The following is a 23,671-nucleotide window of genomic DNA, read 5'->3' on the forward strand; positions in this document are numbered from 1 at the left end:
TGGGTGGGGAGGTTGATAGCCTGAGAGAAACCCAGTTCATTCATTATGAGAAGTAGTTCACTTCCTAGCTGGGAGTCGTGATCATCCACCCATGCATTGAAGTCTCCCAGGATGATCCATCTAGGGTGTTCCACTGTTACGCAGGATAAGAGTTCAGATATTTCCTTAAGAAAGGCTGGACCATTTTTTGGGGGGCGGTATATGAGCAATATGTTGATGTTTACTTCTGCTGACAGTTGAGCTGCAATACATTCAAAGGTTTCAGTGGGGCCTATGGGCAGGGGCCTTATGTTCAAGGAGGATCTGAAGCATATGGCAACCCCCCCACCCTTGCCGACTTGTCTCTCACAGTGCAAGATTGAATAATTGGCCGGCACGGTTGCTTCAAGAGTTGGGCCTGCATGCTTCCCAAGCCAGGTCTCTGTCAAAAAGGTCAAATCAGAGAGCTCTATTAGGTCATGTATAGTTGCAGTCTTATTATTTATCGATCTGGCATTGCAGAGTGTAGCTGTGATTAAGCTTTTCTGAGGGCAAATATGTTTTTTATACTTGGATCCACTACCTCTCCGCCCCCTTCTGCATTTCCTGAGTATCCCAAAGGATTTTAAGAGGAGAGCCAGAGAGGTGTTAATTTGTAATTGATTCTTGGGAGGGCAGGCAGAGAAAAGGTCCTTTGATGAGTATTTGTATGTTGACATTAGAGACAATAGACTTGTTCAGATAGCTTGTACTTCTGGAGTCCTGCTGGGATCAAAGGGGATCTGTGCAAAATCCTTTCATTCCTACACAGAGTTGGATCATAGAGTTCCTTGTTTTAGAAGATAAATGATAACATAAATGTGGAAAATAGTCACTTGGTGCATATGCCTTGGATAATGTATAAAGGATTACTCACAGGGTGGAGTGAGGGCAATCACAGGCAATCAAGTTTCCAGAGAGGTTGAAGGTCTTGTTTCAGGTCAGCTGTTAGAAGGCTTGGTGTGTTCAGCAGAGGTAAGCTTCATGGAGGATTTCAATCCAGTTTAAATCTCTGCCATCCAAAGTAATCCGATTGTTCTGGTTGGTTGTAGTTGTAGCCTTGGTCGTGGTGGGTGAAATTCCTCTGTATTTTGAGTCCAGTTTCAGCACAATAGGTTTAAAGGTGTAGAAATCTGAGACAAGGTCTGGAGCAGCTTAAGAGAGCTGCAGCCCGGCTGGGCGCGCTCAGAGATACACACGTCGGATTTTTTTAAACGACCCGTCGTTTGGACGTCCCGTCGTTCAGTCGCCCGGACGTCGAATCGGGCGCGTGTACAGTCCGTCGTTCAGCTGATAAGACTGGTCTTAGCAGCTGAACGACGGACTGTACACGCGCCCGATTCGACGTCCGGACGGCTGAACGACGGGACGTCCAAACGGCGGGTCGTTTAAAAATATCCGACGTGTGTATGGGCCTTTACCCTATGCCAATATCGTCTGTGCTGCTGGAGGACCCTGTTCCACCCCTTAACCCTCCTCCCCTTCCGATATCTTCTGTGCTGCTGGAGGACTCTGTTCCTTCCACTATCTGACTCTCCTCTCCTGATATACTCTGTGCTGCTGGAGGACTCTGCTCCTTCCATTATCTGACTCTCCTCTCCCGATATCTTCTGTGCTGCGGGAGGACTCTGCTTCAACTATCTAGCCTTACTCTTCTGACATACTCTGTGCTGTTGGAGGACTCTGCTCCTCCCACTATCTGACTCTCCTCTCCTGATATTCTGTGCTGCGGCAGGACTCTGCTCCTCCCACTATCTGACTCTCCTGATACTCTGTGCTGCGGGAGGACTCTGCTCCTGCCACTATCTGACTCTCCTCTCCTGATATACTCTGTGCTGCGGGAGGACTCTGCTCCTCCCACTATCTGACTCTCCTGATACTCTGTGCTGCGGGAGGACTCTGCTCCTGCCACTATCTGACTCTCCTCTCCTGATACTCTGTGCTGCGGGAGGACTCTGCTCCTGCCACTATCTGACTCTCCTCTCCTGATATACTCTGTGCTGCGGGAGGACTCTGCTCCTCCCACTATCTGACTCTCCTGATACTCTGTGCTGCGGGAGGACTCTGCTCCTGCCACTATCTGACTCTCCTCTCCTGATACTCTGTGCTGCGGGAGGACTCTGCTCCTGCCACTATCTGACTCTCCTCTCCTGATATACTCTGTGCTGCGGGAGGACTCTGCTCCTCCCACTATCTGACTCTCCTCTCCTGATATACTCTGTGCTGCGGCAGGACTCTGCTCCTCCCACTATCTGACTCTCTTGATACTCTGTGCTGCGGGAGGACTCTGCTCCTCCCACTATCTGACTCTCCTCTCCTGATATACTCTGTGCTGCGGGAGGACTCTGCTCCTCCCACTATCTGACTCTCTTGATACTCTGTGCTGCGGGAGGACTCTGCTCCTCCCACTATCTGACTCTCTTGATACTCTGTGCTGCGGGAGGACTCTGCTCCTCCCACTATCTGACTCTCTTGATACTCTGTGCTGCGGGAGGACTCTGCTCCTCCCACTATCTTACTCTCCTGATATTCTGTGCTGCGGGAGGACTCTGCTCCTCCCACTATCTTACTCTCCTGATATTCTGTGCTGCGGGAGGACTCTGCTCCTCCCACTATCTTACTCTCCTGATAGTCTGTGCTGCGGGAGGACTCTGCTCCTCCCACTATCTGACTCTCCTGATACTCTGTGCTGAGGGAGGACTCTGCTCCTCCCAGTATCTGACTCTCCTCTCCTGATATACTCTGTGCTGCTGGAGGACTCTGCTCCTCCCACTATCTGACTCTCCTCTCCTGATATTCTGTGCTGCGGCAGGACTCTGCTCCTCCCACTATCTTACTCTCCTGATACTCTGTGCCGCAGGAGGACTCTGCTCCTCCCACTATCTGACTCTCCTCTCCTGATATACTCTGTGCTGCGGCAGGACTCTGCTCCTCCCACTATCTGACTCTCCTCTCCTGATATACTCTGTGCTGCGGCAGGACTCTGCTCCTCCCACTATCTGACTCTCCTCTCCTGATATACTCTGTGCCGTGGGAGGACTCTGCTCCTCCCACTATCTGACTCTCCTCTCCTGATATACTCTGTGCTGCGGCAGGACTCTGCTCCTCCCACTATCTGACTCTCCTCTCCTGATATACTCTGTGCTGCGGCAGGACTCTGCTCCTCCCACTATCTGACTCTCCTCTCCTGATATACTCTGTGCTGCGGCAGGACTCTGCTCCTCCCACTATCTGACTCTCCTCTCCTGATATACTCTGTGCTGCAGCAGGACTCTGCTCCTCCCACTATCTGACTCTCCTCTCCTGATATACTCTGTGCTGCGGCAGGACTCTGCTCCTCCCACTATCTGACTCTCCTCTCCTGATATACTCTGTGCTGCGGCAGGACTCTGCTCCTCCCATGACATCCTCTTACCTGCTCATTATGCATGATCTTTGCCAGCCGGTGTGGGTCGTACTGCTTGGGCAGAGATGGAATATAGACGTCTCCTTTCTGAAACTTGTCATCTTCCAGCCACACAATAAATACATTGAATAACCTGCGGGAGGACAGTGGCAGCTCTGCATCAGTTTAATTCTCTTACATACCAAAAACTTTATTAACCTCCCTGGCAGTATGATTATTTATGGATTTTAGGGTCTAAAGGCGGTGCAATGTTTGCAGGCTTTAAGACCCTAAAACCAGAAAAAACATGCTGCTAGATAGCCTGGAGCATCCCGTGCACTGACTTACCACCCTGGGATCCAGCGCTGCAGTTCTCCCTCCATCCTCCAGGTGGCACTGTACCCCTATAGTGAGATCGCAGGCTGTCGTCATGACGACAGAAGGCAATCTCACCAAAGCGATGCAGAGCCTCTGAGGACAGGAAGGAGAGTGGCTGCCGGCTTTTGGATCCCAGGGAGGCGTGTTAAAAAGTCCGCTGTGCGCTATTCTCTGCACAAGCCTCCCGGCGGCAACCCCAAGTCAGGTTCAGGATTACCGCTCCTGGCTGATTTTCTCCACCCTGAGCCTGACTCCAGGATACCGCCAGGGAGCTTAACAAAAACAATGACAGTAAACAGCCAATATTAGATGAACCTTCAATAACTTATTAATTCTTTACGGCAGTCATCCCAAAATTCATTTCAGGCCGAAATTGGTCGACTGCGTTGTTGGAGCAAAAACGAGAAAATCTCAGGCCAACGTGGTTGATCGGGTGCGCTGTGATAACGGTGTACGATATCGGGACAGGCGATGAACACCACAGAACTGCCGGCCTATGTACCCCCAAACGTTAATGTGTCCCCCCTCCTGTCCGTTTGTGCTATGCGCAGCAGCCAAGTGGGAGTGCTAGAAAGGAAGACAGAGCAGCTGGACTGGCGGTGGCGGAACAGGTGAGACATTTGATTTCAAGAAGCAAGTGGTGGTGGGAGGGGGGGGGGGGCAGGGCAGTGGGAAGAGGGGGTCACATTACATTAACATTTGGAGGGACAACAACCAAGGGGGCATCACGAGGATCAGCATGTGGCATATGGGAAACCAAAAGATCTCTCTCTGATCAGATAAAATCTGAGAACATTCTGTCTCTAGGTAGATCTGCCCATACATCACTAGATAAATGGGCACCTAAGAGCAGTGAATGGGGCGGGGAAGAGGAGGGAAAGGGAGGGTGATAGGAGGGAACGTTGCAGCAAGCCCGCCTCTTCCTGTCTGAACATGTGACTTTAGCCAAAAATTTAATTCAAAAGGAGGGATTACGGGGACTGGGGGAAAGGAGGAGAAGAATAGGCAATGCATGTGGATTCAGCATGAACACACCACTGTGCTCATCTTCGGTAGCTTTGCTTCAGCTCAGGTGCGCTTTAACAAGAAAGCTGCGTGCATGCTTGCAGAAAGCCCCTGTAGGATGTACAGCAGAAGGACACGCCTACAAATGGGTGTAAAATGCTGCTGTGGTGCCCCTGTTGGATTCCTTACCTGACTAGCTCTTTGTGGAGATTGGGGGAGGTCATACACTCCTGAGTGCTTCCCCCAGAGTCGGAGAAGACCGGAGACCCGTCCAGCGGGCCCAGTGCTCGGATAGCTTTGCTGGCCAAGTGGTGGAAGTCGGCCACTTCAATCAGGCGACGCTTCATCTGCTTGAGGAGATGGATGTGGGCGGGGCTGCTGAAGAACCTCTTCCCGATACATCCTTCCACCGGTAACCTGGATACAGCAGACACATAAGCCAGACAGTGAGGCCGCTGCTACAGCAAGCAACGTCATAGACCAGCTATGTATACACAGGGAATACATGCTGCCTGGAACAATGCTCTGCGATGGCTTCAGCTGATAGTTTACCCCTGTTCAACATACAGACCAGATGTTCTAACCTCTGCTGAGCAGCTCATTCAGTTCTATGGAGATGTTGTTATGCAACCCCGCCCTCCCAGTGATGCTTAGCCTAGGCTGTTTAGTGATGCGGAATTCTCCCTCCAGAGCATTGTGGGAATCGAGGCATGATTTTCAAAGGCTGCAGAATTTCCGGAAATAAACATTCCGCAGAACTGCACCTGACAGGGCTAAAGGTGTCGTCACCTGTGATAAATTTCAAATGTAAATCAGGGAGAGGATAGATTTTACAATGGACAAACACTAACTAAGCACTGACTCAATCATTTATAAAGGAATATTGAAAAAAAAATGAATAAGCAATTTTATTCATTACATGATTTTCACTACAGTTCCTCTTAAACTGTATGGAAATAAGCGCGCACCTGGCAGTTACAGAGCCAGTGCAGAACTCACGTTATAAAGGTGCCCATTAATGGTAAAATTCCCTGTATGATCGATTGGACTGGATGCCGTTAATAATGACGAACAATCGTTCTATCGATCGTTCCATACGTTGGTCTGATCTGATCGTTTGTCATTTTACCCTACGTTGCTGGGCCCAAACGATCATCGTTGATCGCTTGCAACGAAGGGCCAGTCCTCCGTGAAATTGGGTACCTTAAAATAAACCTCCGGCCCCTTCAGGCTGATCGCTCACTCGTCGCCCTCCTCCTGGATTGTCCATAATTCGCCCCAGAAAGTCCTCCGGTCTGGTGCATTCTGCGCATGCACGGCCTGGCTGTCCATGTGCCCCCGTCCTCCGGAGAGTTCTGCACCTGAGCAATAGTACTTCTCAGATGCAGAACGCTCCTGTCTACGGAAGCGCAAAGGGGAGCATGCACAGTTGGATTGCGTCTGCGCTGACTGAAGGATTTTCAGAGCGAAATTGCAGATAGTACAGACGGTGGAGAACAGATATGTATTTCTAAAAAAAAAAAAATTCTGTCTCAGGTACACTTTAAAGGACAACTGAAGTGAGAGGGATATGGAGGCTGCCATATTTATTTCCTTTTAAGCAATACCAGTTGCAGGGCTGTCCTGCTGATCCTCTGCCACTTATTGTTTTAGCCATAGACCCTGAACAAGCATGCAGCAGATCAGGTGCTTCTGACATTATTGTCAGATCTGAAAAGATTAGCTGCAAGCCTGTTTCTGGTGTGATTCATACACTACTGCATTCAAATAGATAAGCAGGGCTGCCAGGCAACTAGTATTGCTTAAAAGGAAATAAATATGGCAGCTTCCATATACCTCTCACTTCAGTTGTCCTTTAAGACTTCCTGGATGGGTGGAATATGCTCATTTTTACGTTGAGTCAAGCCTGACCTGGAGAGTGGGATGTTACTCTATAATTACAACTATATATTATGCGTATAACCTCCATTTAACATAGTCAGGCATGCGACTGCTGTTCACTCTCTTTTACCTCTTCTGTATTATGACAGCATTGCACAATACCGAACAAGCCCTCACCTCGGACAGCCTCTTACCCGTACTGCGGTCCCGGCCGGCTCAAGTAGAGGAGGAAAAACTTCTGCCAAAAAAACGGCAGAAGGGGGTGATCAGCCGGAGTGGCCATGGCTTGGTGAGCCCAGCGGTAAATCATCAACCTCTGTACAGAAGGCACTATGGGTAACTTCAGCTGCTGCTGGGCTTTCTGCAAAGACAAGAGAAAACTGTGTTATGTAATAAAGGATTGTTCTACTTGATAAGTGTTACTGCTCATTTGGAACATGTTGCATTTGGAGCCCCTCTCTCATGTGAATTAAGTCTTTTAGCACATTTTTTTCTGTTGGTGCTGATCCATTTTTCTTAGACACATAAGACAAGGCAAGACACAAAATGTATATTGCGCTTTTCTCCTGGTGGACTCCAAGCGCTTCAGAGTTCTAGCCAATTAGGGCGGGCTCCATTGGCAGCTAGGAGCATGTGGGCTTTGCCCAATGACTCCTTACTATTTTACATACTGGCTTCAGACAGGATTTGAACCCTGGTCAAAGGCTTAAAACATACTTCAAAGAAAACACTCTTAAAGGAATACTGTAGGGGGGTTGGGGGAAAATGAGTTGAAGTTACCCGGGGCTTCTAATGGCCCCCCACAGACATCCTGTGTTGGCGCATCCACTCACCGATGCTCCGGCCCCGCCTCCAGTTCACTTCTGGAATTTCTGAGTTTAAAGTCAGAAAACCACTGTGCCTGCGTTGCCGTGTCCTCGCTTCCCCTGATGTCACCAGGAGTGTACTGCGCAGACACAGACCATACTGGGCCTGCGCTGTGCGCTCTTGATTACATCAGCGGGAGTGAGAACACGGCAACACAGGCGCAGTGGTTTTCAGACTTTAAAGTCTGAAATTCCAGAAGTGAACTGGAGGCGGGGCCAGAGCATTGGGGAGTGGCTGCGTGGGCACAGGATGTCTGTGGGGGACCATTACAAGCCCCGGGTAACTTCAACTCATTTTCCCCCGACCCCCCCTACAGTATCCCTTTAATTAAGCACTATCATGAAACATTGTAAAATGTAAAATACATGTAAACACATACATATAAGAAGTACATTTCTTCCAGAGTAAGATGAGCCATAAATTACTTTTCTCCTATGTTGCTGTCACTTACAGTAGGTAGTAGAAATCAAATACAAATGACACATTTTGGGCTAGTCCATCTCTTAATGGGGGGTTGTCAGCATGGCATTTTTTCTTTATAAAAAGACACTCCATGAAAAGGATTTATACAAAGAGACTTGCCAGCTTCCCTGCTCACCGTACACTTTTTGCGGCAGTTGGATGGAGCAACTGCCAACTGCTTCTGAAAACCCTGAGCAAATGGGCTAGTCCAAAACTAGTCGGTTCTGTGAGATTTCTACTAACTACTGTAAGTGACAGTAACATAGGCCTAAAATAATTTATGGCTCATTTTGCTCTTGGAAGTGTTTACATGTATTTAAAATTTTTACGATTTTCAGGATAGTGATCCTTTAACCAGAACACCATCTGGCTGGTGAACTGAGAACTATAAAATCACAATACACACACTGCACTCTACATCATTCTCACACCAGACCTTCTTGCCCTTGTAAGTATAGATTGTAGGTATAGAAGTGTGACCAGGCTGAGCTGATCTGACCACAGTCAGTGACCGGCTGTACACAGCGAGGAGATACCTTCAGAGCCTGATCCGGGGTAATAGAGTTGCTGAGCAGTTCGTATTCCACCACCCGCCGCAGCTGGGAATCCTCTTCAAACAGGGACTCTGTGTTCAGCACCATCCAAGAGAACCAGATCTGAAATAAGAAACAATCAGACTCAGGCCTCCACATTATTCCTCATACCCAGCCTATCCAAGTCTTGCTGGTTCCATCCACACAGCTTCTACAACACAAGTTCCTTCTCAGCTCTGGAGACCTTCAGTGGCATGGCCCATCAACTCCCACCTGGACTACTGCCACATCCTCTTTTCAGATATACCCTTCATTACACTGTTATAGCACTACACTCCATCTTCACCGTTGCTGCAAGACTTCTTCACCCTTCCAACCAGCCATCTTCATCCACCCACTGTGATCTCTCCATCGCTGTGACTGACCTCATATAGAACTACGCCCCACAATCATATAGAACTACACCCCACACCACTCCCCTCTGTCCCTCCATAATCTACTAACCTCTGCCTCAGTGATGACTACCTAGAGGTCTAACCTTACAAATACACCTCTCTTCCAGGCTCCTCTATAATAAAATTGTCTCTTTCTAATTGATAGACACTTTTAATTCCTGGCTAGTGGACTGCTCAAAGAGGAACTGTCACGAAAATCTTAAAATTTAAAACACATACAAATAAGAAGTACATTTCTTCCAGAGTAAAATGAGCCATAAATTACTTTTCTTCCCATGTTCCTGTCACTTACAGTAGGTAGTAGAAATCTGACATTACCGACAGGTTTTGGACTAACCCATCTTCTCATAGGGGGGTTCTCAGGGTTTTCTTTATTTTTAAAAGCACTTAGTGAATGGCAGTTGCTCCGCCCAACTGCCAAAATAGTGTACAGCGGGTAGGGAGGCTGGCCAGCATCTTTGTATAAATCTTTTTTCAGGGAATGTCTTTATAAAGAATAAAGGCCATGCTGAGAATCCCCCATGAAGAGATGGACTAGCCCAAAACCTTTCGGTAATGTCAGATTTCTGCTACCTACTGTGAGTGACAACAACATAGGAGAGAAGTCATTTATGGCTCATTTTACTGTAGGAGAAATGTACTTCTTGTATAGGTTTTAAATTTTAAGATTTTCGCGACAGTTCATCTATAACCTACTTTTAAAATAATTAGTGGGACTGAAAGAACAAAAAGAAACATGCGCCCAAAGAATCCGACCCTAGTGTGTTACCTTTGACACTCACGTCTGTCAGTTAACAAAGGTGGCAGTTAAAGGTGGTTGGTTGCCTAGAGAGGCAATGGCTCTGAGGGTTTTGAGGGATATGTAAATTGTGAGCACCTCCTACTGGGATCAATACAAGTTGGAAGATTGCTCTCTTGATACAAATTTCCACACTCCAAAAGTGTGTTCCTAGGATATAGGGGTACATGGCTTTCCTCCTAGAATATAAATAAAAAACCGCACATAGTGCATTACTGTAATCTCAGATTTCAAAGTTCACATGCCACCCAAACGTGCATATGTGATATAACTGTGCTTGACTCGTGATGAACATTAACCCCTCCACACCAGCAGCTCACCAGATGGACACCACCTCACAATCCAGGTGGGTCTAGCGCTTAGCCTTAGAGCGGCAAACTTCCAATCACAGTCTCCACTCTGCCTTTGTTCACAACCGGATAAATCCACTTTTAATACACAGTTCCACATGTAAAAAATATATAAAAAACATACATAGCGTAATACAGTTTTGCTGGTCAAGATAGCCTGTGCAGTTTTAGCGCACTTACGTAAGTAGGAAGATAAAGGGCATCTCGGGCATCACAGCCCAACAGTAGGTTTCCCCTGTTAGCGGTGCCGGCGTCCCGATACTCCGCTCCACGTAGCTGCTCTTTCCCTTAGCGTGCGCGTCTCTCCCGCCGCCCAGTGACGTCAGCGCTCCTGGTCACGCCCTACGCGTTTCGTCCAATGGACTCATCAGGGGCTGACGTCACAAGGGCGCCGACGTCTCTTATACTCTGGGCTCCTCCCCGTACAGGCATCATAGCTTCCGCTTTTCCTTATTGTGGTGCGCATTTACTATACGCCTGCGTCATCAGTTGTTGTCTGGAGCGCAGCCCTCGTAGCGCTCCGTGATGACCTAGCGTTTGTTCTTTGATCTGTTTAGTGCCATCTTGTGGCCAAACCACTAACTACCCTCTAGTTTGCATTATTGCACTATACATACCTCGGTTTATTTAAAAAAGGCCACAGCCTTTAGTGCTATTATTAAAATTAATATACAATCAGTGGGAATTTATTTTAGCTCCGTGGGATGACTTATCCATACTTCCAGCTGGACAAATACCATAATCCCTATTATAGGGTATAGTTAGATACGACCTTTAGTGCTAGAGTGCCTTAGCCCTAAAGGTCTCAGCCTCTAGTCCCAGTATTGGGGTTACTGTATATTTAGTAGAAATTTCAGCTTCGTGGGATAACTAATCTATGTTTCCATCTGGACAGATACCGTACTCCCTATTTTAGGGAATAATTGGATACTCTTAGGCTGTAATACCATGCCAAAAACCTCTACATCAAGGTAGCTCCCAGAATTTTGGCCACTTTTCAAATTTCCACAAATACAGTGATTATCACCAACCTCTGTTTACATGCTGGGGTTCCTAATGACCCCCCGCCTACAGAGGGAGAATTCTGTGTATCTCCATCAAAGTTACCCTGTACCCCATTTGACCTCAATACCCACTCCCCTTATTGTATACTATGTGTACTACGTGAGTGACCCCCATTAGTATTCTTTAAAGGAGCCACAGGATTCTCAGTGATCATTAGTCATACATCATTTGTGATGAAACAGTTTAAATCAAACTCTACATTAAGTCCCCCCGGGGAGAGTGATCCCATGTTAAATATCCATCTACCCTCCGCTTGGGAGATGTCCCGTACTTAGTACGGCGTACTACACTTGACCCTCTCCACCTTTTGATATGTGATTCTACCCCCATAAATCTGAGTCCTGTTGGGTCTCTATTGTGATATAATTTTAAATGATTGGAAACACTATGTGTGGCCAACCCTTTAATTATGTTTGCCACATGCTCCCCTATCCTTTTATGTAATGATCGGGTGGTACGCCCCACATACTCTAATCCACAGGGACATTTCAATACGTATATCACCCCTTTTGTGCGACAAGTGATACATTGTTTTATTCAATGTTGGTGGCCAGTGTTTCTGGCAATTAAATTGTCCCCTTTACAGGGTTGCGCCCAGGGCCGGGCCGAGGCATAGGCTGGAGAGGCTCCAGCCTCAGGGCGCAGTGTAGGAGGGGGCGCACAATTCATTCAGCTGTCATTCCTAATTGTGTTTGAAGCAGAAAGAAATAAGAAAAGGAGATACATGGAAGTGACTACAAGCCATATAACTAGAGATTAAGGTGTTGGGGGCCCTGGGGTGCCTCTTAATCTAATAGCAATCAGTGTGTGACGGCTGGGGTGGAGGGATGGAGGGGCGCACTTTGATGTGTCAGCCTTGGGTGCTGGAGGACTTTGTCCCGGCTCTGGTTGCGCCTCTCTGCAACCCCTGCAGGGAAAGAAGCCCTTTTGTCCCAGTAGATTAGTCATATTAACTTTTGGGGGGGGTTCTGGAAACTAGGGACCAGCTTAGATCTGAGGTTCGGTGCTTTCCGATATATGAATCCTGGTTTCTTTGGGAGTGCTTTTCCAATTGTCCCATGCAACTGTAAAATGCGCCAATGTTTAGTGATTATGGACTCAACATCTTTATATTGGTGGCTATAGTCAAACAGCAGGTCAAACTCTCTATTCTTAACATCTGATTGTTGTCTCTTCTTTAATAAATCAGACTGATCAAGTCTGGATATTTCTTCCACCAGATTTAGTAGATCTCCTGGATTGTAGCCTTTATCTACAAACCGCTGGACCAGGGTCTGACTTTGTTCTCTACAGTCATGTACATTGGTGCAATTTCTCCTGATCCTCATTATCTATCCCTTGGGGATGTTATTCAGCCACCTCTTATGATGGCAGCTATCTTTGGGGATATACCCATTTTTATCGGTGGATTTAAAAAACGTTTTCGTCATCAGTTTATCTTCCTGTTTGGTAATAATCAGATCTAGAAATTCCACCTGTTAAAAATTCCTGAATAAAGGTTATTTTAATTGGTTGCCAGTGGCCATTAACTGTTTCACAAAATTTATTGAGTTCCTCACTGGTGCCTCTCCATATAAAGAACAGATCATCAATGAATCTGTTCCAGCTGATAAGGTTTGCAGCCTGTTCCAGATTCAATATTTCTCTCTCCCATTTGTCCATATAAATATTAGCTAGGGACGGAGCGAACTTCGCCCCCATGGCACATCCAGTCAATTGCAGATAGTATTCTTGTTCATACCAGAAATAGTTGTGCCATAGGGCAAAGTTTAATAATTCCAGAATGAACCTAATTTGCTCCACCTTCAAATCAGTTTCTGCCGTGAGGGCCTGTTTTACTTCTTCCATCCCATCCTGATGCGGAATGACCGTATACAGAGACGTCACGTCTCCTGTGACCAATATGTCATCTCGTTGAATTGGGATATACTGCATCTTTTGGAATAGATCTTTGGTATCGTTTAAAAGATATGGCCACACATAGTGTTTCCAATCATTTTAAATTATATCACAATAGAGACCCAACAGGACTCCTATTTATGGGGGTAGAATCACATATCAAAAGGTGGAGAGGGTCAAGTGTAGTACGGGACATCTCCCAAGCGGAGGGTAGATGGATATTTAACATAGGATCACTCTCCCCGGGGGGACTTAATGTAGAGTTTGATTTAAACTGTTTCATCACAAATGATGTATGACTAATGATCACTGAGAATCCTGTGGCTCCTTTAAAGAATACTAATGGGGGTCACTCACGTAGTACACATAGTATACAATAAGGGGAGTGGGTATTGAGGTCAAATGGGGTACAGGGTAACTTTGATGGAGATACACAGAATTCTCCCTCTGTAGGCGGGGGGTCATTAGGAACCCCAGCATGTAAACAGAGGTTGGTGATAATCACTGTATTTGTGGAAATTTGAAAAGTGGCCAAAATTCTGGGAGCTACCTTGATGTAGAGGTTTTTGGCATGGTATTACAGCCTAAGAGTATCCAATTATTCCCTAAAATAGGGAGTACGGTATCTGTCCAGATGGAAACATAGATTAGTTATCCCACGAAGCTGAAATTTCTACTAAATATACAGTAACCCCAATACTGGGACTAGAGGCTGAGACCTTTAGGGCTAAGGCACTCTAGCACTAAAGGTCGTATCTAACTATACCCTATAATAGGGATTATGGTATTTGTCCAGCTGGAAGTATGGATAAGTCATCCCACGGAGCTAAAATAAATTCCCACTGATTGTATAAAAATCCCACTGATTGTATATTAATTTTAATAATAGCACTAAAGGCTGTGGCCTTTTTTAAATAAACCGAGGTATGTATAGTGCAATAATGAAAACTAGAGGGTAGTTAGTGGTTTGGCCACAAGATGGCACTAAACAGATCAAAGAACAAACGCTAGGTCATCACGGAGCGCTACGAGGGCTGCGCTCCAGACAACAACTGATGACGCAGGCGTATAGTAAATGCGCACCACAATATGGAAAAGCGGAAGCTATGATGCCCGTACGGGGAGGAGCCCAGAGTATAAGAGACGTTGGCGCCCTTGTGACGTCAGCCCCTGATGAGTCCATTGGACGAAACGCGTAGGGCGTGGCCAGGAGCGCTGACGTCACTGGGCGGCGGGAGAGACGCGCACGCTAAGGGAAAGAGCAGCTACGTGGAGCAGAGGATCGGGACGCTGGCACCGCTAACAGGGGAAACATACTGTTGGGCTGTGATGCCCGAGATGCCCTTTATCTTCCTACTTACGTGAGTGCGCTGAAACTGCACAGGCTATCTTGACCAGCAAAACTGTATTACGCTATGTATGTTTTTTATATATTTTTTACATGTGGAACTGTGTATTAAAAGTGGATTTATCCGGTTGTGAACAAAGGCAGAGTGGAGACTGTGATTGGAAGTTTGCCGCTCTAAGGCTAAGCGCTAGACCCACCTGGATTGTGAGGTGGTGTCCATCTGGTGAGCTGCTGGTGTGGAGGGGTTAATGTTCATCACGAGTGAAGCACAGTTATATCACATATGCACGTTTGGGTGGCATGTGAACTTTGAAATATGAGATTACAGTAATGCACTATGTGCGGTTTTTTATTTGTGTTTAATTTTTAGATCGGAGGAGGAGCGCTGTCACACTAATACTGACTGATACATGAGGCTCTGTGATAGCGAACACTCGACTGAAAGACTTTCTATTATCTCATTTATGCATTTTAATTCATTTTAACTGTGATATTTTGGTCTATCCATTTTATGTTAATTCTGGCAGGCGCAGTTTGCATTTAAAGAGCCTCCTAGAATATAGCAAAGCTCTGCAAGCCTCAGAATCGGGGGTGTGGGGGCAGCTGAACTGAATCCATCACCGCTGTCTTCCTAAAAATTACCATTTGGGGCATATTTACCTACTGCAACTTAACCTACATGAAAAGAGGGAGAAATTAGGGTTATAAACTTTGATGGGGAAAAAGGCCTTTAAAAAGGGATCTGAGCAGGTTTCCATTAAATACATAAAATGAGCCTCCCCCTGAGGGAGGTTGGTAAATGGTGTGGGCTGTTTAGGGGTGGGGCAAGCATTACTTGTCTCCGGGCGGCTTCTCCCTAGCCTTCCCATCTGTATGTGCTCTGCTATCTTCTCCATCCAGAGCCACAGTGTGTAGCGGCCATGGCGATAGCATGCAGCCAGTTGCCAGGAGATTTAGTCCTTCAATGTCAGTACATTTTCCAGTCCCTTTAAAAGGGAACTCGAGGTGAGAGACATAAGGAGGCTTATTACCTTTTAAACAAAGCACATTGCCTGGCCTGTCCTACTGATCCTCTGCCTCTAATACGTATAGCCATAGACCCTGAACAAGCAAGCCGATGAGATATTTTGACTGAAGTGTGACTGGATTAACGGCATGCTTGTTCCAGGTATGTGGTTCAGTTACTACAGAAGCCAAAGAGATCAGCAGGGCTGCCAGGCAACTGGTATTGTTAAAAAGGAAATGAATATGGCAGCCTCCATATGTCTCTCACCTAGAGTTCCTTTTAAAGAGTAACTAAAGTTTATGCCAAACTTACATATGCTTGGTTGACTAGATGAAGCTCCTTAAAAGTAACAAATTCTCTCTTTAACTTATGACTGTATCAACAAGCCTCTCTAAAACGGAAACAGCACTGCCTGATTGCTTGACCCTGCTATTCCCCTCTAGCGCCTTGTCTGACAAAATCTATCTGAAAACACTGAAAGCAGATAGTCTGTGCCTCTGCTGGGCCGCACCTGGGAAGGGTTATAGGTGGAGTCGATAAATGAAGGCGTCACATTGCCGGCCACAATCCAGCCCACGAAGGAGGAGAGAATGCCGCGATCACAGTGATACCCCAAAGCATCCTGAGGAAGGAAAGAGGACAGCATGAGAACCTGATCACATATCACCCCCTGGTGGAGAAGAAATGTAGTGCATACATCATTTATTACATCAACCTAAACAAGAGCAGGTCTTCAAACTTTTCCATAGTAAGTGACATCCATCATCTGCTCTGCTTCATAAATCGCATGCCCACTTCTGAAACGTTTCAAGATCCTCGATCATAAGACACCCATGTACTTCCATCTGGTGTTTTATCTCCCTTTTCCTCTAAACCCCGGGATTTTAATCTCTTTTAGCAGCTGCCGCTTGGCATTGAGAGCTGTTGGTTACCTTAATGAGAAATATTATTTTCATTGCCTTTATTGCAAATAGCTGATCAGCAAACAAAGCCTCTCAGAGAGGCTCCCTTTGCCGATCGGCAATTTGCAATTGGCACCGTTATTGGCCTGAGGATGCGGGCTTAGACCTGTGAAACGTGTTCCCCGTGATAAATATTTCTTTGTCTATACAAAGATCTCGTCATTGAGGTAAGCCACCTCATTTTTTCGATTTTATCTTGTTTTTAATCCAATTTTATTTACACTGGTGCGCCTCTTTACCCAAATTGTAACCCATATATGATTCAAAACAAAATGGAGCCCATTTTTGCCTTGAGAAGCCGGGCATAAGAGGGCCTTTACTGTGTTCAGTAAGTTACTCCCCCTCCTTTATGAAGTCTCTTAGATAGGCTCCCCTGCACTGGGCCCCTGCTTATCAGACATGTAGCCGGACCACCACCACTATGGCTCTCTTACCACATTGTTCTCCTTGCATCTTGCTGGAGATCACGCTTCCTCTATTCTAGCACTTAATGTGAACACTAACTGAAGCTTCTGATCTGTATATACTTGATTTGATGCCTTGCACTGCAGCCGCATGATTGGCTAACTGTAGAATTGCACAAACAAGCTGCTGTTCCTGATAAAGTACTCAGTAAGCATATTGTATCATCTTTGGGAAAAGAATCCCTGAAGTGACCAGTCATGTGACATGCACGGAGGGTTGGTGGATGATGCCCCGCCTCTAAGTCTCATAGGGCGTGGTTACCTTGTGCTGCTGGTAGAGCAGTTTCTGCATGCACTCCTCCTCCATGTATCTGAACGCTGATTTGCACAGCTGGTCCATGAGATGCAGGCTGCCCTTGTCCCGATGCCACATCTGTTGGCTAATGAGAACCTGAGTCCAGAACTCCAGCACTGCCACGGGGCCCACCTCATCGGGATTAGTGCTGGCGGAGATGTGCGACTGCGGGGAAGCAGAGAAGAGGTAACTGCAATCACATGATTGCACTACTTCTGTAAATTACAGTATTTCAAGACATTTTATTCACATACCTTGCTAGTGTGAGGGTTAAAGGAACATTATTGATTAACATGTTTTTTTCAATTGAAATATTGTTTGGGAAGTGCTGCTAAGTACTGATGTATACATTTGAATTCTTATCTCTTTGTTTACGGTTATCCAATTCCTTTCACACTTTTGTGACGGCAATTCTGACCACAGAGTGAGCCATGAGGGGAGGGGGAATTCCCTCACAGTGCATCTGTGAATTCTGTGTGTGTGAGAGAGAAAGCTCTGCATGTGTCTCTGACTGAGTTCCCTGCAGAGAGCATAGGAAATGTATCTTATGTGCAACATAAACATTTGTAATGGTGTGTGTGAAACATGACACCTGACAGGCTTTTCATATAACTGCTTCAATATTACACTGTTCTTAACGTCAGACTGCAGAGATTCCTCCCTTTGCAAATGAGACATTCCAAATGTAGCTAAAATCTACACACAATGAGTTACAGCTTTAGCGTCTGATATTTAACACGAAAAGTAGGAAAATGTGTACACAGCTACTTAGACATTATTTGTACATTGTCATTTTAGAACACTTGGTTTAATAGCGTTCCCTTAAAATTTACCTGAACTGAGATGAGATTGATACATATAGCACTGGTCCTAACTTGTCTGTAGTCATTTTTTTTTACACTGCAAGAGTTAAAGCATACCTCTGGTGCAACTAAAATACCAAGAGGTATGCCAAAGAAGCAAGTTATACATACCTAGCACTGGTCTGTGTAACAATCCTCACCATAACCCCAAATAATTCAAGTTCTAGTGCGTAGCACCGCCCCCTTTCCCAGAAAGGCCCTGGCATCTCTCTATCTCACATAGAGAAAGGCTGCTGCCATTTCTGGCAAAGGAGTGGGGCTATGTGCCAAAACCCGGGCTCTGGTGAAGATTGATGCTCTGGTATGAGCGGCTTAGTGGTACTGCACAGGCGAGGACCATTCTTGTACATTTGTAGTACAGCTGCATTCCTATACAGATGGAAGTGCCACCAGGAAGAAAAGGAGGTTTCCAGATAGCTGCGTGCTTTAGCACGTATAGCTACTGGTCCTTGTTCCATGTGACCGCAGTGAGAGCTCCAGGCTCACTGTCATGTGACCACAGTGAGAGCTCCAGGATCACTGTCATGTGACTGCAGTGAGAGCTCCAGGATCACTGCCATGTGACTACAGTGAGAGCTCCAGGATCACTGCCATGTGACTACAGTGAACTCTGGAGGCCAGTACGGAAAGTGCAAGGGACACTAGAAAAAGCAAGCACAAGTGAGGACAGGTAGCTATACATACAGTAGCAGCACACTTTGCCAGTTGATAGGACTACCCCCCACCTCAGTTAACACCCAAAGTTTGGGGGTCAAAAAGTTGACCTATCAGTGGTGATATATGGTAAGCATCTATTTTTTTCATACTTATAATAACAAGAACGAATTTGGGAATGAATCTCCAGAACATCCAAGCCTTTGCTTTTCCTTTACCTGGATCATGTTGGTGAGCAGTTTGACGTTCTCTCCATAATTGATGCACGTCAGGTGTTGGGTGACTTTGTGAGTCATCTGCATGGTCATCCCCTGAGGAACGCCGCTGTCCAGCTGCAGGAAGAGCTGCATGTAGGACAGGAACCTGCGACAAGAGGAAACAAAACAGTCACACTCCAGCTCTCTATAAACACGTCACACACCTACATCAGCCCTTCCTGCAGGTTTACCACAAGTTACTCCACCTTAACCAGAGCCGCCTGTGTGCAGCACAACTCATGGGAAGTAAGTGATGATCAACTGACACATTTGTAAAGCTCTGATTCGCCAGCTGCAGTCATGTGTCACCTGTTTCCTGTGCAGCCTAAATAAAGCAGGAAGTGACTGATCCAATTTATTATACATATGATTCTACACAGGTTCTGCCAGACACAGGTAAAACTAATTTTAAGGTGGCCATACACTCTTGCGAAAATCACAAGAGCATTAAAAATCAACAACTATTTAGTTGTTAGACCCATCAAAAGTACATCATCGGACAGCTAGATGAACTAAGCCATGAATGAGCCAATAATGAGGAGATGAGGGGTCAATGTATGCATTTCACACGTCCTGTCACTTTGTTCATAGGTGTATTCATCTGGAGATGTACCTTTCATGGATTTTAGCAATACAGTCTATGGGCATTCAAGACCTTGCCCTGGCCTGGTTCTCATCCTACCAGTCCAACCGCTTCGTCAGGACCTCCTTCAATGAGTCCTCAACCACCCACAACCACCTCTCTGTGGGAGGTCCCCAAGGCTCAGTCCTTGGTCCCCTACTGCTCTCCCTATACACATTCTCCATTGGCAAGGTTATCTCCTCCATGGGTTTTAACTATCATCTGTATGCAGCTGACACCCAGATCTACCTCTACACCCTTGACCTTATCCACCACTTCCATGGACAAGGTCTCGTTCTACCTATCAGCCATTTCCATCAAGCCCGTTGTCTGGGTGTCACCCTGGACTCCGCACTCTCCTTCAATCCCCACAGCCAAAGCCTTACAAAATCCTGCAACTTCCACCTTCGTAACATCTGTAAGGTTCGCCCTTTCCTGACCTCTGCCACCACCAAACTCCTCATCCATGCCCTCATAATTTCCCGCCTTGATTACTGCAATACCCTTCTGTCTGCACTCCATATGACCCGAATAGCCCCGCTGCAGTCCATCATGAATGCGGCAGCCAGAATTATCCACTCCTACCATCGCTCCACCAAGGCGGCTTCCCTCTGTGAATCCCTCCACTGGCTTCCTATCCAGTCCAGAATCAGATTCAAGATACTGTGTCTGACCTACAAATCTGTCCACGAAACCTGTCCAACCTACATTTCCAATCAACCCAGAGGTACTGGGCTGAACTACGCCCGATGGTACCCCGCATCACCCAATCCCATGCACGCCTCCAGGACTTCATAATCTGGTTTGCATGTATTCCTGTATTGTTGTATTGCTATATGTAACCCCTAAATATTGTCTGTAACCTTAAAATGAACCAGAGACGAAGCACCCTCATGTATTTTAGCATATATATCAGTGGGAACATTAGAGAAAACACCTACCCTGCTCTCTGTTTCATCCTTTACTGTTAAGCCTGCTTGTTATAAGCCCTGATAAAATCCCTGACTGAGCATTCAGTCTGGCTTTGCTCAGGAATGATTATAGCTGAGTCTGTCTTCTCTGATGTCTTTTCAAGCCCAAGCCTGCCCCCTTCTGGCTCTACTATAATGACTCAGCTATAATGATTCCTGAACAAAGCCAGACTGAATGCTCAGTCAGGGATTTTATCAGGGCGGATAAGAAGCAGACTGAGTAGTGAAGAATGAAACAGAGCAGGGTAGGTGTTTTCTATAATGTTCCCAATGATATACTGTATATGGTGATATACATGAGGGTGCTTCATCTCTGGTTCACTTTAACTAATGTCCAGCGCTGCGTAAAATGTTGTCGCTTTATAAATACAATAAATAAATAAATACAGTCTGGACAATCAGAAAGAACACAGGGACAAATAGGAGCCCAATCTGGTGAACATTAAATAAAGGATGCTATAAATCTGCAATGAATGTTCATAAACATAAGCTAAACAGATGCTTTATGAATGTGTCGGGAATAAACTGTCCCAACTCAAAATTTGAGTACAGATAGATGATGCTTGCACACAAAAACAAAACTATGTATGTGACAGAATAATTCACAATATAATTAAAGAAAAGAAAGTGGGTCTTACCTTACCTTGTAATAATTCAATGAATTTTTATTGGAAATAGGCACAAAAAGACTGGCAACATGTTTCATAATGTGCCTCCCAAGACAGCAGTGCACAGCAAGGCGCTCATGCCATCTACCACTGTCTTGAGACACATTTTTCACTGACCTAGGGAAGCGGATTGGTACTGCGAAACGCGCTGTCAGTCTTTTTGTCTTGATTTCTACAAAGAGCTTAACCTCTTGATGACCAGCTAACGCCGATTGGCGTAAACTGGTCGTCTGCGGGTTTCCATGGAAACTTTCCATGTCCTTTCACGGAGGCTGTCTCCGGGAACAGCCGGAGAGCCGCCGATCGCGGCTCGCCGGCGAAATGTAAACATGCAGGGAAGAAATCCCTGCTGTTTACATCATACGGCGCTGCTGCGCAGCAGCGCCGTAAGGCAGATCGGCGATCCCCGGCCTCTGATTGATCGCCGTCATTTGATAGGCTGAAGCCTATCCTACAATGCACAGGACGGAAATCAGTCCTGCGCAGCTCAGAGAGGGAGGGAGAGGGAGGGAGGGGGACGGAGCGCCGAAAACGCTGCGGAGGGGGGCTTTGAAGAGCCCCCCCCGCAAAGCGCAGAGAGCCGGCAGTGATCAGACCCCCCAGCAGGACATCCCCCTAGTGGGGAAAAAAGGGGTCAAGTCTGATCGCCCTGGCTAAAACCTGATCTGTGCTGCGGGCTGTAGAGCCTACGCAGCACAGATCAGACCGAAATCCACTGGTCGGCAAGTGGTTAATGGATAACATTTTTATAAGACAGCAGAGGGCAGAGGACTCACAGTTCATTCTTCAGGAGGTAGCTGGGACACGGGTAAAACATGGGCAGGATTTTATCCAGGATGTGGACCACGGCACGCAGATGTCTTGCTTGCACCAGTTCCCCCAGCATCATCACACCTTCCGCGCTGAACTTGTCCACCCTGCGGAGAGACAACACGTCAGACAAGATGGCTGCCCCCGCCTCCGTGTCATAAACATGAAGGCAAATGGGGCATTCATTCAGCTGAATTTATTCATCTTGTATCTGAGTGGAATTTCAATGACCTGAAACAAAGTGCTAAAAACAGATCATCTTTACTGCATGTAAAAGGAAATTTCACTGGGAATTTTTTGCTGCATTTGATTATCGGTTTATATCTAAGTTGCAGAAGTTTGCATTGACAGAATTATTAATATCTTGTTCACCCGTCCCTAATCAGCTGTCAGTGTCCATTTAATTACAGCATGAATCATTTGTCCATCATACCGGGGAAACTTAAAAAATGTGAATATCGTGCAAAAGTCCATTTATTTCAGTAATTCAACTGAAAAGGAGAAACTAATACATGAAATAGGAACCCTATGCAGGTGTTTTGGATTCGTTAGCTGATTAGAGTCTGACACTTTGAGCCGAGAATATTCAACATTTCCACAATATTCTAATGGTCTGAGATTTTGAATTTGGAGGTTTTCATAAGCTGGGAGCCATAGTCATTAACATTAGAACACATAAAGTCTTGACATATCTCGCTTTGCATGTAATAAGTCTATTTTATATATTAGTTTCACCTATTAATTTGAATTCCTGAAATAAATGGACTTTTGCACGATATTCTAATTTTTCAAGTTTCACCTGTATTTCAGCAATCGCTAAACATTAAAGGACAACTGAAGTGAGAGGGATACGGAGGCTGCCATGTTTATTTCTTTTTAAGCAATACCAGTTGCCTGGCTATCCTGCTAATCCTCTACCTCTAATACTTTTAGCCATAGGCCCTGAACAAGCATGCAGAAGATTAGGGTTTATTGTCAGATCTAACAAGATTATCTGCTTGTTTCAGGTGCAATTCAGTCAATACTACAGCCAAATATAACAGAAGCACTGCCAGGCAACTGGTATTGTTTAAAAGGGAATACCGGTAAATATGGCAGCCTACATTTACCTCTCACTTCAGTTGCCCTTTAAGCTTCTGCTCTGAACCCCCTTTCTCAGTTTGTAGTTGATGCTCAGCTGATCATGTGACTAGTGATGGTCATGTCTAGGAGAACTCATGGAGAAGCATGTGATGTGTTTGATCAGCTGACAGATTGCCACATCTCTGATTTGCTGTGCTCACATCCTGCTTTAGCACACAACAATCATGACTAGCAAATCAGAGAAATCCTTACCTATCACCTGACACCAAACTGATCACATGCTTCTCCATGAGTTCTCCTAGACAGGACCATCACTAGACCTGAGTACAGCAGTCAGCAAGTTTTTCCTCAAAGCAGAATGCCTATTTTTTTACGCACTGTGGTATGGAAGGGAATTCTGCCGGACACTGTCTAAGCTACTTTCCTATGTTTCATTTCATGCAGTGTTGTGTGTCACAGCATACTGCTACTGTGTTGCTGCTAAAGCTACCCATAAGTCCATACACATAACAGGAAAAAAATGTAATTGCAAAGCAAAATCAAAATAACATTGACAGGGACATGCATAATG

The 23,671-nt window shown here is 45.9% G+C and overlaps 1 protein-coding gene across 1 annotated transcript in view; it reads right to left on the bottom strand.

The window, feature by feature from the left end:
• EPG5 (ectopic P-granules 5 autophagy tethering factor) overlaps window positions 1-23,671 on the bottom strand; it is a 160,672-nt gene that overhangs the window by 64,089 nt on the left and 72,912 nt on the right. Inside the window, exons 17-24 of the mRNA XM_068252178.1 lie at window positions 21,984-22,124; window positions 18,908-19,052; window positions 17,140-17,337; window positions 15,963-16,073; window positions 8,533-8,652; window positions 6,862-7,028; window positions 4,976-5,203; window positions 3,434-3,557 (exon numbers count right to left, since the gene is read on the bottom strand). Coding sequence (XP_068108279.1) covers window positions 3,434-3,557; window positions 4,976-5,203; window positions 6,862-7,028; window positions 8,533-8,652; window positions 15,963-16,073; window positions 17,140-17,337; window positions 18,908-19,052; window positions 21,984-22,124 — 1,234 coding nt within the window. The remainder of the gene's footprint in view (window positions 1-3,433; window positions 3,558-4,975; window positions 5,204-6,861; window positions 7,029-8,532; window positions 8,653-15,962; window positions 16,074-17,139; window positions 17,338-18,907; window positions 19,053-21,983; window positions 22,125-23,671) is intronic.

The sequence above is a fragment of the Hyperolius riggenbachi genome, chromosome 1 (genome assembly GCF_040937935.1).
Source record: "Hyperolius riggenbachi isolate aHypRig1 chromosome 1, aHypRig1.pri, whole genome shotgun sequence".
In the NCBI taxonomy this organism is placed as follows: domain Eukaryota; kingdom Metazoa; phylum Chordata; class Amphibia; order Anura; family Hyperoliidae; genus Hyperolius; species Hyperolius riggenbachi.